Below are 15928 nucleotides of genomic sequence, written 5' to 3' on the forward strand. Positions count from 1 at the left end.
AACGAGTTAGGGGGGGACGATGGTCCCCCAATCTAATCAAAGTAATAATTTTAACAAAAACCTGGATTTCCCTAGTCCTAACTGCTTTGGTTTTGTTCCTAAGCCTAAGCAAACCTTAACGATACAGCTGAAAAGTCAGAAAACAGGTTTTATTTTTTAAACAGAGATGCTGTTCTGGAAGGCATGGACCAACAATGTATTTTGTCGCATTGGAGAATTTTTTCGAATCAACATACAGCTAAGTTTTGGCTGATTTTCTTTTTACCCAGAAGAAACCAATGAATGTGTGTGTGTTGTCTCTAGTGACGTGTAACTATGGCAACGGCGGTTGCCAGCACACATGTGACGACACAGACACCGGTCCGGTGTGTGGCTGCCACCAGAAGTACGCCCTGCACTCAGACAGCAAGACCTGCATCGGTGAGTGACAGCCAACACGGCTTCCAAGTTCACACACTTATGCACACACACATTGACTCTGAAGCCCTCACAGCTGTAACATGTGTTGTATGATAGAAGGCCCTTAACACTGTCACACACTGTCCAGCTGATAAAAGAAATGAGGAAGAAGTGTGTTGGGGGGCGTTTAAGGTTGAAGGGGGTCAGTGACAGACAGATCATCTATGAGCTCCCCAATCATTAATCGGGTTTAGCTGTCCTATTTGTTTTAATTGTTGTTCCCCTGGCCTGGACTGTGTCTCAGTCAGTTCCAACGCTCACTTGGATGTTGTTTCAGAACTTTATTGCTTACTTTCTCTGGTCAACTTTGCTGCACTAATGTTCCATTGAAAAGCAGTACAAAATATACAAGGTGGTCAGCTGATTACTGTTTAATGTTGATTTTAGAGTATGGCGTGTAGATTTATTGAACATTCTGGCTGTTCTCACTCCCAACCTGTCACATACAGATGTTTGGTCAATGGCCCTACGTTTCAAACAAGGATGCTACATGTAGTCCTCTAGCGCCAGTTTTGGACATGCAGGGTGACCTCTACTAGTCACTCCTCAGCAATGCTTTCCAGCTCCTGGGGAACCCTGAGGCGCTCCCAGGCCAGACGAGATCTGTAGTCTGTCCAGCGTTTGGGTCAACCTTGGGCCTCTTATCAGTTGGACATGCCTGAAAAACCTCTAAAGGACCACATCCAGAAGGCATCCTTATCAGAGGCCCAAACCACCTCAGCTGGCCCCAGCGGCTCTACCGCGAGCTCTTTCCGGATGTCTGAGCCCCTCACCCTATCTTTAAGGCTGAGCCCAGCCACCCTACAAAGGAAGCTTATTTTGGCCGCTTGTAACCGCAATCTCATTCTTCACTACACATCACTATCCAAAGCTCATGATCATAGCTGAGGGTTGGAACATAGATGGACTGGTAAACCACAAGGGTCTGGTATAACGCCCCCAGCAATGCTGGCGCCGTACCAAACCGCCTGTCCATCTCAGGCTCCATTTTAACCTTGGGTTACTATAAAGAGAGACAAAGTCTGCGTAGGCAGGAAGTCGGGGTGGTCAAAGAAACACAGGACTTTCACCCAGAAGTCTAATGTTTGTGTCCCGAGTGGAACCAAAAATCAACAATGACTTATTGTAAGTTGTGTAACGTACTTATGTAATGTACTTAATTTATACTAACTAACTTAACTGTCACTTAGTTGCGTCACGTAGGCTGCATGACGCAGTTTACTTAATTACTTACTTATCTTAAGTTACGTAACAAACAAAGTTATTTAATCCCAAACCATCATCTTTTCCTAAACCTAACCAAGTAGTTTTGTTGCTTTAATCTAAACAAGTAACGTGACATACTACAATCAAGTAGCCAAAGTAACATACTTCATTTATGTTGCATATGTAATGTTGCCCTGCACGCTGAAAAATGACGCCAATGGGGTACCCAGCTAGTTTAAAAGTGGGCCATATGTGACAGGTTGGGAGGCAGAACGTGTTGGTTAAACACAATGTTGTGTTTCTGTTTGTTCCCTTTGTGTTGAAATTATCAATTTGAAGGTATGAAGCCGTACTGGGCTCAGATAAGAGCAGTAGTCAGCACTGTTAATGACACCACATGTTTTAGCTCATCTCAGATGGTTTGTCTAAAAACGCTAGTGCAACAATATAACCTTTCAGATCATTTTTTAAGACGTGGGCCTACACCGTAACACTCTAAGTAGATGTATAAGAGTTCCTTTGAACTTTGAGGTAGCAGCTCTTCAATGTGGTTAAATTGCATAGATGAGAGCAAAAGGCCCTTGGTGGCACCAAAACACCTAAAAAAAGACCTTTTCTAAAAGACCTGTGTGGATTCCCACTTGATACACAAAAGGTGTTCATAGCATTTCATTGTAGGCAAAAAATCCAGCAGTTTAGATCTTGGAATCAGAATTTGTATGGACTCCCCTCCTGCCAAAATCTCACCAAGGTCACCAAGTCTCCGTCCCATTAGTGGGCTGCTTGGGAGTCCATGTGATTTTAGTTTACACGTTTTGGCTCATTTGTAATTGGGCAGCTTAAACCTTAATGAACCCCCAAAAAAATCAAGTCAACTTTTCCATGTGGTTTAGACCAAAGAGCGATTTAACACTTTGTTACATGTAACATGGCGAGGTTATAACCACCTGCACACCCAGAGGACACGTTTGTCTCATTCCTGACTGTCAACTGAGAAACGTCTCAGTACGATGTCAAAGCTGTTGATAACACACATGGACACACAATTATCTGATGTCATTTTGATGTGCTGTCTTTCCTGCTGTGTCCGTACACTGGAAACACCTCTCTCTTTCTCTCTTTCTCTCTTTCTGTCTCTCTCTCTCTGTCTGTCTGTTTCGCTCTGTCTCTCTCTCTGTCTCTTACCCTCACCACTCAAGCAGATTGCGGTTTTGACTGCCAATAACCCCCTTTTGTTTCCAGCTGCATCAAGGAAAGGCTGCGAAGAGGAAAAGAGGAAACAGAATGAGAGGGAACCCTCCCCTTTCCCAACATCTTGTGTCTTTTCTCTCTCTCTCTCTGTCTCTCTTCATACTTTGACAAGAGAAAGGACCTCAGTATCTCTGGTCTGGGTGCCCTAACTGCTCTATGGACGTCCCTTGAACCCCCCCTTCCCACCACCCTCCCTTTTACCCTTTCTGTGTAGCACTGTCCTTCTGCTCCTCCTTTCTTCTCCCTCCTTCTCCTCCTCCTGCTGCTTTCTGGTGATAGTACCTGATTGCCTGTCTTGTCTGAGCATCCGTGGTTAAACCAAATCAGGTGGATGTAAAGGAGTAATCCTCAGCGCACAAGAGGACAGAGTGACTCTGGGTGGGTTGGGGTTCGGGGGGGGGGGATCACGTGTGGTCAAAAACGGACATCTCAATTGCAGCCTGATCTTAGTCAAAACTCCCAAAGAAAGCAAAAACCTAACCTCCTCCTCCTCCACCTCCTCTCTCTCTACCTCCTCATCCTCCACCTCCTCACAAGTCCCGAACAAAAAAATGCGAGCGACTCGTCGAAAACCCCGAAACGTCACATCGACCTCCATGCCTCATCCCCATCAGCCCGCTTTCTTGCGCTGCACCCCTTAATAGAGAGGCAGGGACTTGCACCCTTCTTTCTACTGCATGTGTCCACTCACGTGTGCCACATCGTCCAACTGTCTGCCACTGCTTCTTCCACTAATCAGCATCTGTCTGTCTGTCTGTCTGTCTGTCTGCTTGTCCAGCTGCATGGGAGAGCCTGCGCTGCATTTGTATGGTTTACCTTTTTCATTTTCCCTTTGAATTGCAGTACATTTTTTATTGCTGTTGTTGTTTTTAGTGACCTTGGTCCTCCTGCATTTTTATATATTTTTTACCATTCTCCTCCGAGCTTTAGTAGTGTAGAGTGATTTAACTCTTCCCCCCTTCCTCGTCCTGTGTAGGTCCGGCTCTCTAAACCCCCCGTCCCCCCTCTCTCTGTGGGCCTCTGAACCACTGCTTAGCCCTGTAGACTCCCCTCTTCTCAACCTGTCTTACACATCCACTCCTCACACACACACACACACACACACACACACACACACACACACACACACACACACACACACACACACACACACACACACATACACATACACACATTTCTTCTCCATTTTTTCACACACTCAAAAGCATGCAGACTGGTATGCACAAGCTCTTGATTTAACACACACACACACACACACACACACACACACACACACACACACACACACACATTCACACAGCCACATTTCACCCGTTAGCTGAGCACCAGAAAGCCTCCATTCATTCCCGGAGTGTACTTCAGAGACTACTCCACTTTGTCCATCAAGCGCCTGAGAGGAGAGAGAGAAAACGGTAGTGGGCCAGGCCCGGGGAATGGGACATTAATTACCCCTGTAACGCCCCTCCCTCCCTCCCCCATCACAACCCATAGGACCGTGTGTATACATCAAAGCCTAGTCCTATAGCGGCAAGTGGCGTCCATTCACAGAGAGATGCTCATTCAGGCCCTAATGACTCAGGCCCCAATGAAAGGCCGCCTCCATCCCCGCCATCGCCAAAACCCACCATCCCTACGCCGCACCACATACATGCAATCTCAAGAGCGATCCTACCTCTTTCGCCAAGGCCCCCCCCCCCCCGTGGTTTATCCAGCGATGACTGTCAAAGCCAGTTGTGATGTGTTCCATAGACAAACAGGCAACCAGCGCTGCCCCCAGACTACCTCCTCCTGCTTGTTTTTTGTTTTGGTTTCTTTGCATGCCCTCCCTACACTCCCCCTTCAAACCCCATTTCTCAGTGTGTGCACCCCTGTTTCCCTCACATACCTCTCCCATTGCGGGCCATGGTGGGACTGATCCGGTCTTTCCTCATTCTTCTCTCCCTTGCTCTCTCTCTCTCTCTCTCTCTCTCACTCCCTACTCTGTTCATCATTCCCTGTCGATCATCTCGTCATCGTTCGGCACTCGTTTGACCTCTCTTCCTCCTCCCCATGTACCACCCTTTCTCCTCTTTCCTGTTGTCACCGTCACCCCCCTTTTCCTTTGCTTCCGTCTTTGTTCCCACATTCAAGGCAGCTTGTCTTGGAAATGTTGGACATGTATCCTACCTCCCTCTCTTTCTCGTCTTCCTCCTCCATCCTAATGCAAGGGAATCATTGCTGACAAAGTGTGGCTGTTTGATATGGAAGACAGACACTCCATCGGTGACAACAGCAACGTCAACATCAGAGTTAAAATCCCCCTTAACGTTCACCCCAACCCATTCCATCCCCCAAACCCCACACCTCTAACCATCCTTGTTTTTGTTGACTTTCTTCATATGTAAGCCCCTCCCTCCTCCCCTCCCTCCCTACCTACTTGCCTACCTACCGCTTCATTTTGTAAGCTACACACTGATCATTTTATTCATTTTGTTTTGTTCTTCTGTTTGCTCTGGGGGATTTATCATTTGTTTGGGGATTAACATGCTAACAGGGATTTTGGCGCTTCTTCATCGCTTCTTTGCTTCTTGGCTTTTTTTTTGCTCAAACACCAAGAGGGGCTGAAGGTCTGGTCATTTGGGCTTCTCATTAACCTGCTGCTCACTGTTTGTCCCCTTGTCACTTGTGTTTTAGAGAAAGATGAGGCTGCAATTGAGAGCTCTGAGTTCAATGCCACGTCAGTAGCTGATGTGGACAAGCGGGTGAAACGGCGGCTACTTATGGGTAACTCTTTTCTTCCTCTTTCTATGTGTTGCCATGGCGCTTGTGCTTGTATCCCCGACTCCACTCCTCTCCGTTCTTCCTCGTCTCTCTGTCTTCATTTTGTTGATTTTTTTTCTTAAACCTTTGATGCCCACTGTGTTTTCCACAGTCAGTTTTGTTGCAACTGTATCTAAAGTGATGAAAACAGAACAAACGAGGTCGCTTCTTTCCTTTAAACTGGTCCTCTCTAACTTTACCTCCCAAATCTCTGGATGGCTCTAGGGTTTTCTTATGACTAATATTTACACTCCCAGTTGCACCTTACTCCAAATGTTTTGTGCTCCATTCCCCTCACTTATCATTACCCATGTTGCAAAAACAGAACAACTTGCACCAAAGCAAAACCCCTGAAAAGGTTGCGACCCCAACTTGCCCCATGATTACAGAACTACACCATAAACGTTTTGCACTGCACTTGGTGGACTATTCTCAAAACCATAATACTCAAAAGGGGCAGTAAAGCGAGACCTCTCTACTTAGTGAGTCTTCTTTTTTTGGTGGATCAAATGTTTCTTGATTTTCAAGATATGCATTAAAAATCAACAATAAGTTACTATGAAAACACGCACACATACACATATACACATATATATATATATATATATATACATACATACAAACATACAGTGTATATATATATATATATGCATATGCACACATACATACACATACAAATAGTAAATAAATAAATAAATAAAATAAAAAATATATAATAATAATACAAAACTTAGTAATATACACACATACACACACACACCCCTCCCTCCCTCCCACAATTGGCGACAACAAATAATGCTTGGTGACTAGCGAGAGCCTAAAGACTCACGTGACTAGCAATTGCCTAACAATTCACATGACTAGGGAGTCTAACGACTCACGTGACTCGCGAGTGCCTAACGATTCACATCATTACAGATTGCCTAAGGATTCACGTGACTAGCGATTGCCTAACGAATCACGTGACTAGCGATAGCCTAACGATTCGCGGGACCAGCATGCCTAACGACTCAGGACACAAACGCTGGTCTCCTGGCCGAAAATCCTTTGTTTGTCTGACCCATCCAACTCCCCTCCCACCCTTCCTGTGTTGACTATCTCGCTCTTTATACTACGCAATTGCTCTGAGCGGCTAATAACAGTGGGTTTACATTCGTGTCAGTTGAAGATTGAAGATTCAGTTGAGAATCGGTGTCAAACGCTGAGGGGCACCAACCAACCATCGGTATTTGACGAGTTGGGAGTGAGACCCAGTTGTGATATAATGGTGGGAAAGCTCACCGGTGACATCTGTTTGTAAAACCTTGCACTGTAGGAAAACAGCAGGCCTGAGATCAGTGTTCTTTACCGTCACGCCATCACAAGCTAACGTTACATAGTAACCTTGGCTATCTCGCGTAACTGTCAGTAACTGACACGCCCTATGGAATCGGTGTCATAGCTTTTTTAAATTCTAAGCCCAGCAATTCTGTGATCACAGAAGATATCACGCCCTGCCTCAATGCGTCCATCAGTCTGCCGCTGGCCCGCGCCAGGCCCCCTCAGAAGATACTTGCCATCGCGCCTAACATCTTTTCTGGCGGAAACCCTGTGGCTATGAAGGAGTTCTACTTAAAAAAGCATTGATCAGGCCATGATTGGGACTGCACCCTGCCACTTTTTGCTTTCAGATCTTCAACCCATCTTTTCATAAATGAATCAATGTTTTTCCTACGACCTGATCAATCTGACAAACTTAAATGGGTCTTTCGATCAAAGTTGTGCTTTTTCCGAAACCTTACTTTCCTCCTCTCCTGTTTTAAATTGAACCTTTCTTTTATTTTCTGAGACAGTGGTACATCGGAAAGTCCTCCCGGTGCCCCAGTACTCCAAAACGATGTGCTACAGTCTGTAGTCTATTAAACCATGTTCCATTCTTATATACACATTTCACTTCAGCAGGTTCTGACCAGTGTGGAGGAAGAGTGAAGAATTTGATTCTAACAGATCTATCTGTCTGTCCTTCTCTCTCCTCCCTCTATGACCTTTTAACTGAGTATTGGATTTCTCCTCACTCGTCACTAAACCCTGCTTCACCTCCTATTGTACCAGCATGCCACCTGTATCCTGTATTCCAGGCTGCCCTACTGTAGGTCATGGACAACTCATTGGGATTACATTACAAAAACTTCACAACAGTGAATCAAGTTTTTAATCCGTTTGGAGGTTTTGCTTTCAAATCAATCCCTCCACGACGAGATCAGCCACGGCAGCACCACTGTTTTCAAACTTCGACATGGTCGAAGATTTGAAAGGGTCTGAGGGCACTATGCCATACAGATGGCCAGCCTCCAAATTGCTGAATGGTTTAATGTCCAGCTGGTTACTCCCTCAGTTTACCTCAGAAAGGTGCAGATAGAAACAACGGAAGTTTCCAACAAAATGAAAAGTCAGCCAAAACTAATTTTGTTCAGGTTGAATTTGGAATTCAAGATTAAACACTTATTAATGTCCTAGTATTTACCCTAACGATGTGATGACCAGTACTGTCTGTGTTTTAATTAAACGTTTGAGTCCTGATGTGCCTCCATCACGCCCGTTTGCATGAACAAACAGACACGTGTGGATGCTGAGAGCATGGAGGGCATTCTGCTGCTGCTCCGGCACAGCCTGAATAGCAGCAGCGTGTTGTTTGTCTGCTTCCTCTGACATGTGACGCTCCTGTCTCTGCCCCCGCTGCCATTACATGGGGCAAAAAAGTTCAGAGTGAGGCTCTGATTAAAAAGGCGCTGCTGAGCCGAGGACAGGATAGAGAAAGCGGGGGAGTGAGAATGGGGGGAAAGGGAAGGGAGAGGAAGGAGTGTGGGGAAGACTTGATGAAAAGCAATCTGGAGACATTTCATGATTTAGAATTTGAAGGAAAATCAGGAGCCAGGTGCTGGACACATGTGAGCAAAGTGTCAAAAGAGAGACTCAGTGGTGCTACAGTTTTTCTGGCCTTGGATTCCCAATATACCTCTCGACAGATGGAGCTAAACTGAGGTGTGTACGTGCACAGTGGGTGTATCCGTACAGCGTGATTCCAGGCCAGAGCTATGCTGACTGACAGCTGATTTAGTTGCCCATCACGGGGCAAAAGGGGGGGATCTCGTTGAGCGCTGACAGATGATCGTGCCCCTCTCACCTTTTCCCAACACTGCAGCAGTTGCTGTTACTTGGCACAATGCTTTAGTATACACAGTGCACATCGTTTTCTCTCACGCTCTCCAGCTTTAATCAATAGAACGTGTGTCCTCTCACGGAAAGAGCGGTCAGCGTTTCCAATGCAAGGAGTGTGACGGACATGTGTATACTTGCTGTCTTCCCTCCCATTCCTCTGCCCCTCGCTGACACATTGTAATCCCCACAGATGGAGTTGCTGCCTTTGTTCTGTCTGCAGGAGGAGAGTTGTGTTCAGTTGCTTTCATGTTTCCAACGTCCCCTAACCGTAAATGTTCCCCTTCCTTTTTTCATATTGATTTCATCTAGAGTCAAAGAACCTGATGACTGGTCTTTATCAGCTAAGTATCCCAAATGAAATTTAGAATAAAATAATTTAAAAAAATCATGAATGTACATGATCGGGTTCATCACTGATCAGAATTCACAAGTTAACCACAGAGTTGCCAACCCACCTGTGTGAACCTGGTGACATGATACAGAAGGGAGTATGGAAATGCCTAGTTGTTACTTCATGATCTGTTTCATAGTTCATCAATTATGCTCAACACAAATTAGGAATTTAATGAAATTTGGGAATTGACTCAAAAGTCATGTCATGTCAATTGCACGGAATGGGCAGTTTCAGATAAATACTTAAAGTGGAGATGAAATGAAAAATGCCTTTTGAACTGTTTTAGACATCCCAGGTCATATTACTTATCAATATATTAAAAAACAAAAAAACAAAATGTCTTCGTATTCTTTTATATAAAAATCAAATCATCTTTTCTTCCTGTAAAACGATATCTTGATATTATATACATGACTAAATAATTGCTTAGGATGGAGAATTTAAAAATGGAGAATTTTAAAAACCAATAAATTCAGAACAGCATTAGAATCTATATCTAAAATGTATCTAAATATTGTTTATATAGCAGCAACAGTTATGTTTACAACAGCAAAGTCATTAATAGCTCACTGGAAATAAATGGAAAATGTCAATTAAATAAATAACATTTCTGGTTTGTCTCAGCCAGCAGAGACGTTTTTGACCGATTGTTCATGCGTTGCTTGTGGAAACATAACGATGGTAGCCGATTGAATTTGGTTCAGAGATGTATTAATACATTTTGGGCTTTTTACTCTCAATTATTTTATTGCACATACAGTAACAAGCGTAGTTGCTGTCAACTCGAGTATCCTTCACTTCACCTGGTTCACTTTACCACAGCGGCCTCTCTGCCCACGCTTTGTGTGTGTGTGTGTGTGTGTGTGTGTGTTTGTGCCTGTGTGTGTGTGTGTGTGTGTGTGTTTGTGCCTGTGTGTGTGTGTGTGTGTGTGTGTTTGTGCCTGTGTGTGTGTGTTTGTGTCTCTGTGTGACAAGCTCAGCCCGACGGAGAGTGCAGAGCAAATGCACACTGCAGCGTGATAATAAATTACATCAAAACTTTCACAAGTACAAATAAAAATGCCAGTAACATCGGGGATTATCAATACTATGATCTTTAATAATTTAGCATCATGGAACATGGAACGCATCACTACCTTCAGATAACGTAAAACGCGAAAGTCTCTCGCTAGCCCGTTCTGGGCTGCTGTAGAAACATGACGGTGCAGGCTGACGAAAACAGCTAACGGAAAGGTGATAATACACTGATTAATACATAGTTTTAAACATTAATATTGTATTCCATTGCTGCCAATTAATCCCCCTAAATGTTACACTTTTCCTTTAAGCTAATATCAACCAATATCCAGCAATCAATCGGCAACCTTTAGCAAAAAGGGAGGTGTGTGTCGAGCCTCAGTCCTCCGTAGCTCCGTATTGCGCTACATTCTAAGTCTACCCACTTTTTTCCATTTCATTGGGGGATACTCACAGTACAGAAGATAAAGACGCTCTAACTTCTGTTTCACTGCGACTTTAAAGGAATAGATTTAACATTTTAGGAAATCCACTTTGCTTTCTTGCTAAGAGTTACTGTAGACGAGAAGATGGATACCAGTCACATGTCTGTAAATATGAAGCTACAGCCAGGGGGCAGTTAGCTTAGGATAAAGCATAAAGACTTTCTTGTGATCTTTCATTTTATTCTGCTTGTTTTATTTGTACAAAAATCCAAAGTGTAGAAATGACAAATTGTAGCTTTGCAGAAGATTTTGTGGCCATGTACAGTGACTATACAGAAGGTGAAGCGAGGTGCTTAGTGCAGCAGCTCTTTGTGGGTAGAGCGGGTCATCCTTTAATCCTGAGGTTGGTGGTTAGGTCCCAGGCTCCTCCTCTCCGCATGTCAAAGTGTCCATCAGGGAGACACTAATCACGACAGCAGCCTAAATACTGAGGTCAAATTTCATGTATGTATGTCACAATAAAATAAAGTTAAAGTTTGAAGTTTGCTAGTCAACCAACGCAGTCTAAAAAACAGTGTTAATTTGTGAACTTTTGAGATGCTGCAAAAGGTTGACCTATTCCTTTAATCTTTACCACCACTGACTCTAGACATCTCTGCTGCAGAAAAAACACATTCATTTTATAATATACAATAATATTTTGAATAGAACCTTTTAACCACAACACACACTCGGTATGTTTTGCTGCTTTATTACTCTGGCACATAATCAGCAGCTCATTTCTTCATTGTCAACAGTCTCAGTAGAAAATACGCCAACTTTTGCAAGTGTGGTGTTTGATTTGATCTTCTCCTTTAAAAACGTTTCCCAAATAAACACCAAAGAATGATTAAACAATAAACTAACAGGCCAAAACAATGTGATCAGAATCCATCATTGGTGATTCCTAATGATAGAGAAGTTCACTGCAGAAATATGTGCGGCTGCACACACACACTCACACAAAAGGATAGAAATATGCAGGGTTAGATGGAAGGTGTAGAGGCTTGGAGAGGGGGCTGAGGGGGTTACGAGGGGCTTCTCCAGCACATCAATCAGGCCCGGCGGTGCGTCTGTGTTCCCATGCTTGGTCTGGCCCCGGGGCTGGGGCGTGGCCTGTAGGGGGGTGCTCTGAGCAGGACTGTGCTTACCCGGCCTCACCTAATGATAGGGCCAATGTACTCAGTATAAATCACTCTGACCCATAAACACCACCTCTGCACACATCAAGTCCACTCACATGCACTTGTAGCTTTACACACACACAAAAAGTCTTATTGACTGTATACACCTGTGGAGGCACGCAAACCTTAACTCTCACGTTAACGTAACAATACGCATTCCCACACAGTTGACAAAGACCCGACCTCGAGAGTGGAGAGGGGACAGGGGTCTTATGTCTCACTTCTGTCCTTTCTCTTTCTAAAACACTTCTCTGTTCAAGACAGAGTTTGAAATAGCCTCAGAACTTCTCCTCCGCGAGAGAGAGGACTAGACATGAAAAGGATTGCAAATGTTGAACACAGAGCTTTGACGGATAAGCACAGCGAGGAACAAATGCCGTCCAGAAAGCAGAGATTAAGGGAAGAAACCGTGAGATTGATGTTGTTTGGAGCCGCGCAAAGAAACACAAACAAATCCACAAACACCTTCCTGTTTCTCTGTAGAATGCCACCGCCATCTTGGCTCTGATGCAGTTTGTGACTGCGTTCTGAAAGGCCATTATGCTAATGCCTTGACCTCTGGACGTGGATGTGTTTGCCACCCTGAAAGGGCTTTTCCTATTTCCCTCTTCACTTCTCTTAGGCACACAATCTCCTGGCATTTTAATTAAATGGGGAAAAACTGCCAAAAAGGAGGGGCACATCCACGATTTACTTGTTGGTGTTGTCCAGGAAAAGCCTTTGAATTCCAAATGTCAACTTTGTAGAAAACAAAGAACCTTTTTCTGATGATGTTATTTAAATTGAACCTTTTGGGTAAAAAAAAACATCTAGAACTTCCTCTGGAATAACTGAAGTCAGACCCACCAAAAGACGAACAGCTACCAGCTGAAACGTCCTTATTAGGTGTAGTATTATTGAATCCCTTTCAACAAACACGAGTCAACATCATATTTCAGCCTTCTCAGCACTTCTCAGGCCCCATCGGGAAAGTGTGTGCTGAGCTTTGCTAAAGCAACAGCGGCTGGGCAGGTGAGCTAGAGTTACCATGAGCTGGTGTTTGTTTTGGGATCAGCTCGGGCGATATTCACAAGTCCCAGCAAACCTTTTATCTGCGCCACGCACACCAACATTTTTTCTTGAGTAAAATATAAACGCCGAGTTCTACTGAGTGTCTTCTAGACTTACATCACTCTACCTTGCACTAACTTTTATTTTTCTGTCTACTTACATTAACCCTTTCTTTTTATTTGGATACAGGACCAACCTTTGAGCCAAAGACTTCTTCACCCACCTCTTTCAGCATAATATTTTTTGTGTTCTTGTAATGACGCACAGCTGCCAATGATAAACACATCTTGATTGTGACTTTCTGTGAATGAACACTGTATTCGTCTCTGTATAAAAAAAATGCCTCTATTCATGAAAACTGTGTTGTGATGTAATTTCGTCATCTGTGTGTTGACAAAGCTACATGCGAAAACATGAGAATACATTACATCCTACTGTTTTGCTGTTTGTGTATTTTTCAACCGCATGAAGCTTTGTCTCAACCCACATCACCCTCCCGTTTCTTTTTCATGCTGCTTCCGAAGCGGGGGTCACATGTTAACACCCCCTTCTCCTCTCTCCCTCTCTCCAACTCTGTCCTGCCATCCTGCAGAGACCTGCGCAGTGAACAACGGCGGCTGCGACAGGACGTGTAAAGACACGGCCACAGGGGTGCGCTGCAGCTGCCCCGTGGGATTCACTCTGCAGCCTGATGGCAAAACCTGCAAAGGTCAGTAGATACACGAACGAATGGGAACATGCACGCGTGTGCAAGCATGCTGTGTGGGCAAAGAGTCCCACGGCTTTACCAACACAGTCTCACGGCAGTTCGTGAAATAGTCACAAAATGCAATCTCTCGCTCGGCACGACTTCTTTTTCAGGACGACAAAGCTAAAAGCTACAGCAAAGCTAAAGTTAGGTTTAGGCAAAAAAAAACGCAGCGTACTGTTTGTGGAAAAATGTCACAAACACTTTGGGTAAAAAATAAAAACAATGCTAAATGACCTTCTATTGACATTGTTTTTGTGCTGAGCGTCAAGAAAAAAAGGCATTGTGGTATTGGGTCAGATTTTGGTAAGACCCGCCCTACATAGCATTCAAGCGCTAGGATTGGCCAGGCATCCGTGCTCTTGTGAGGTACCAGTAACCTGATTTGTTCAAGTCCTATACCCTGACAATTGAGCTATTCTGACCATTCAAGGTCAATGTCTAACCTCAACCAACTGTCTCAACCAGCTATGCAGACCGGGTCTTGCCAAGAAATGCAGTGGGATTCGTAGGTACGCGTCACTAAGCACTTTGTGTATGCAGAGGAGACCAGGTCCACCTGCTATGACTGGTATCTGAGTGATCCAGAGCCAAACCAGACCCCCGCCATTCGCTTCACTTCCAACTGCACAGAGCTCCGGTCGTGGTCACTGCCGCTGCATGATGTTGTTGACATTGCCTCCGAGCATTTTTTCCTGTTCCGCCAGCCTGCCACTGACGTAAATGACAGTGGTCCGAAGAGAAGGCTGCTGCAGTGTGGGCCTAAACATCCCTACCATCTTAGTCTAGTGTTTCGTCTTTCCTTTTAAACAAACAGCCTCGCTGAATGAGGCTGACCTGTGGGTTCAAACAGTGGTCTTTACAGGCAGTGGGGCCTTATTCTCGTCAGGACTGGACACAGTTGTTCCCTGCAGACATACAAGCCAGTCTAGATTGCACAATTCTTGTACAATGTTTGCTCTTTGTGTTATCTCTCCTCCATAGCTCAGCAAGGAAACACTGTTCAGGTGTTAGAGTGGAAATTGTATACTAAAAAGACATTAGCTTTGGATGATACCCATAACTGCTAAAACCTCATATTAGCTTCATATAAACTTTTGACTGCATTTTTGCAGCAAGCTTAATCTATTGCAGTGTTCATTTCAACACATGACTATTGTTTCTCAATATCGATGACGATACTGTAGGGTTGCTGTATTGGTGCTTTGACAAAATATTTTCACAATGATATTTTTGATAATGAATCATCAGTAATATCGATATAATGACGTGGGTAAAGAACAGCTAGAACCAGGAAAAGACACTTTTGCTACATTACGATATCCAAAACCTAAGATGATACCCAGTGTCATATCACGATATTGATATATTGCCCAGAGCCTATCTCATGGCTCTTGGGTAAAACTACCTGTGGTTAATTGTGAGAAGGGTAATGATATGGATGGAGAGATGGATCGGGCAGGCACAACCCCACAGGTAACAGACGTCGTCAAGGAGATATGAGAGTCGTCACAGCAACAAGGTGCAGGAATTCCACGAGCATCGTGTGATGTGAGCTGGCTCTTTTAAATTGTATAATAGTGTACGCATACGTGTGTGTTCTGGATTGTGTATGTGCGTGTGTTTTCAGACTTAGCGTCAGGCCGTTTTGAGAATGTGACATGTAGGTGTGTGAAATCCTGGAGCCGGAGCTGTCTCAGGCCTGGCAGGCAGACGACGCGTCGGCAAACTTTGAGATGTTTGAACAGTGAGGCCCACGCTGCCCACTGTCTCTCTCTCTCTCTCTCTCTCTCTCTCTCTCTCTCTTTCTCTCCTCCACCCATGACATACTCACACAGACAGCACCATCCAGCTGCAGCCCGGTAAATGTACTCAACTAGAGGACATGCAGGACAAACCAGTCAGTTCCTAATTTGACACAATAAACACAAGAATGCAACATGATCATAACTACCCTGTTAGAAAGAAACCATTAGATTCATTTGGGAAAAGGGAAACAAGAACAATTATTGAATGATATGACAACACTTTGGTTTAATGTTTGGTGAAGTTTAGGCCCGTTAAGTTCAGGTTAAGGTCATGGTTTAGGTTACAGTAAGTTTTTAGTTAAGCTTAGAGGAGCTTTATCCTCATGGTTACAAAAATAACCGTTTGGTTA

At 44.2% G+C, this 15928-nt stretch overlaps 1 protein-coding gene across 2 annotated transcripts in view; it reads left to right on the forward strand.

The window, feature by feature from the left end:
• Window positions 1–15928, forward strand: part of scube1 (signal peptide, CUB domain, EGF-like 1) — a gene marked incomplete at both ends in the record, with an annotated part of 106098 nt that overhangs the window by 60894 nt on the left and 29276 nt on the right. Inside the window, 3 exons of one of the 2 annotated variants that reach the window (XM_079183542.1) lie at window positions 304–420; window positions 5590–5679; window positions 13615–13731. In XM_079183542.1, the coding sequence (XP_079039668.1) occupies window positions 304–420; window positions 5590–5679; window positions 13615–13731 (324 nt within the window). The remainder of the gene's footprint in view (window positions 1–303; window positions 421–5589; window positions 5680–13614; window positions 13732–15928) is intronic. The other variant, XM_079183543.1, reaches the window with a different exon arrangement.

The sequence above is a fragment of the Pholis gunnellus genome (genome assembly GCF_910591455.1).
Source record: "Pholis gunnellus genome assembly, chromosome: 22".
Taxonomy (NCBI): domain Eukaryota; kingdom Metazoa; phylum Chordata; class Actinopteri; order Perciformes; family Pholidae; genus Pholis; species Pholis gunnellus.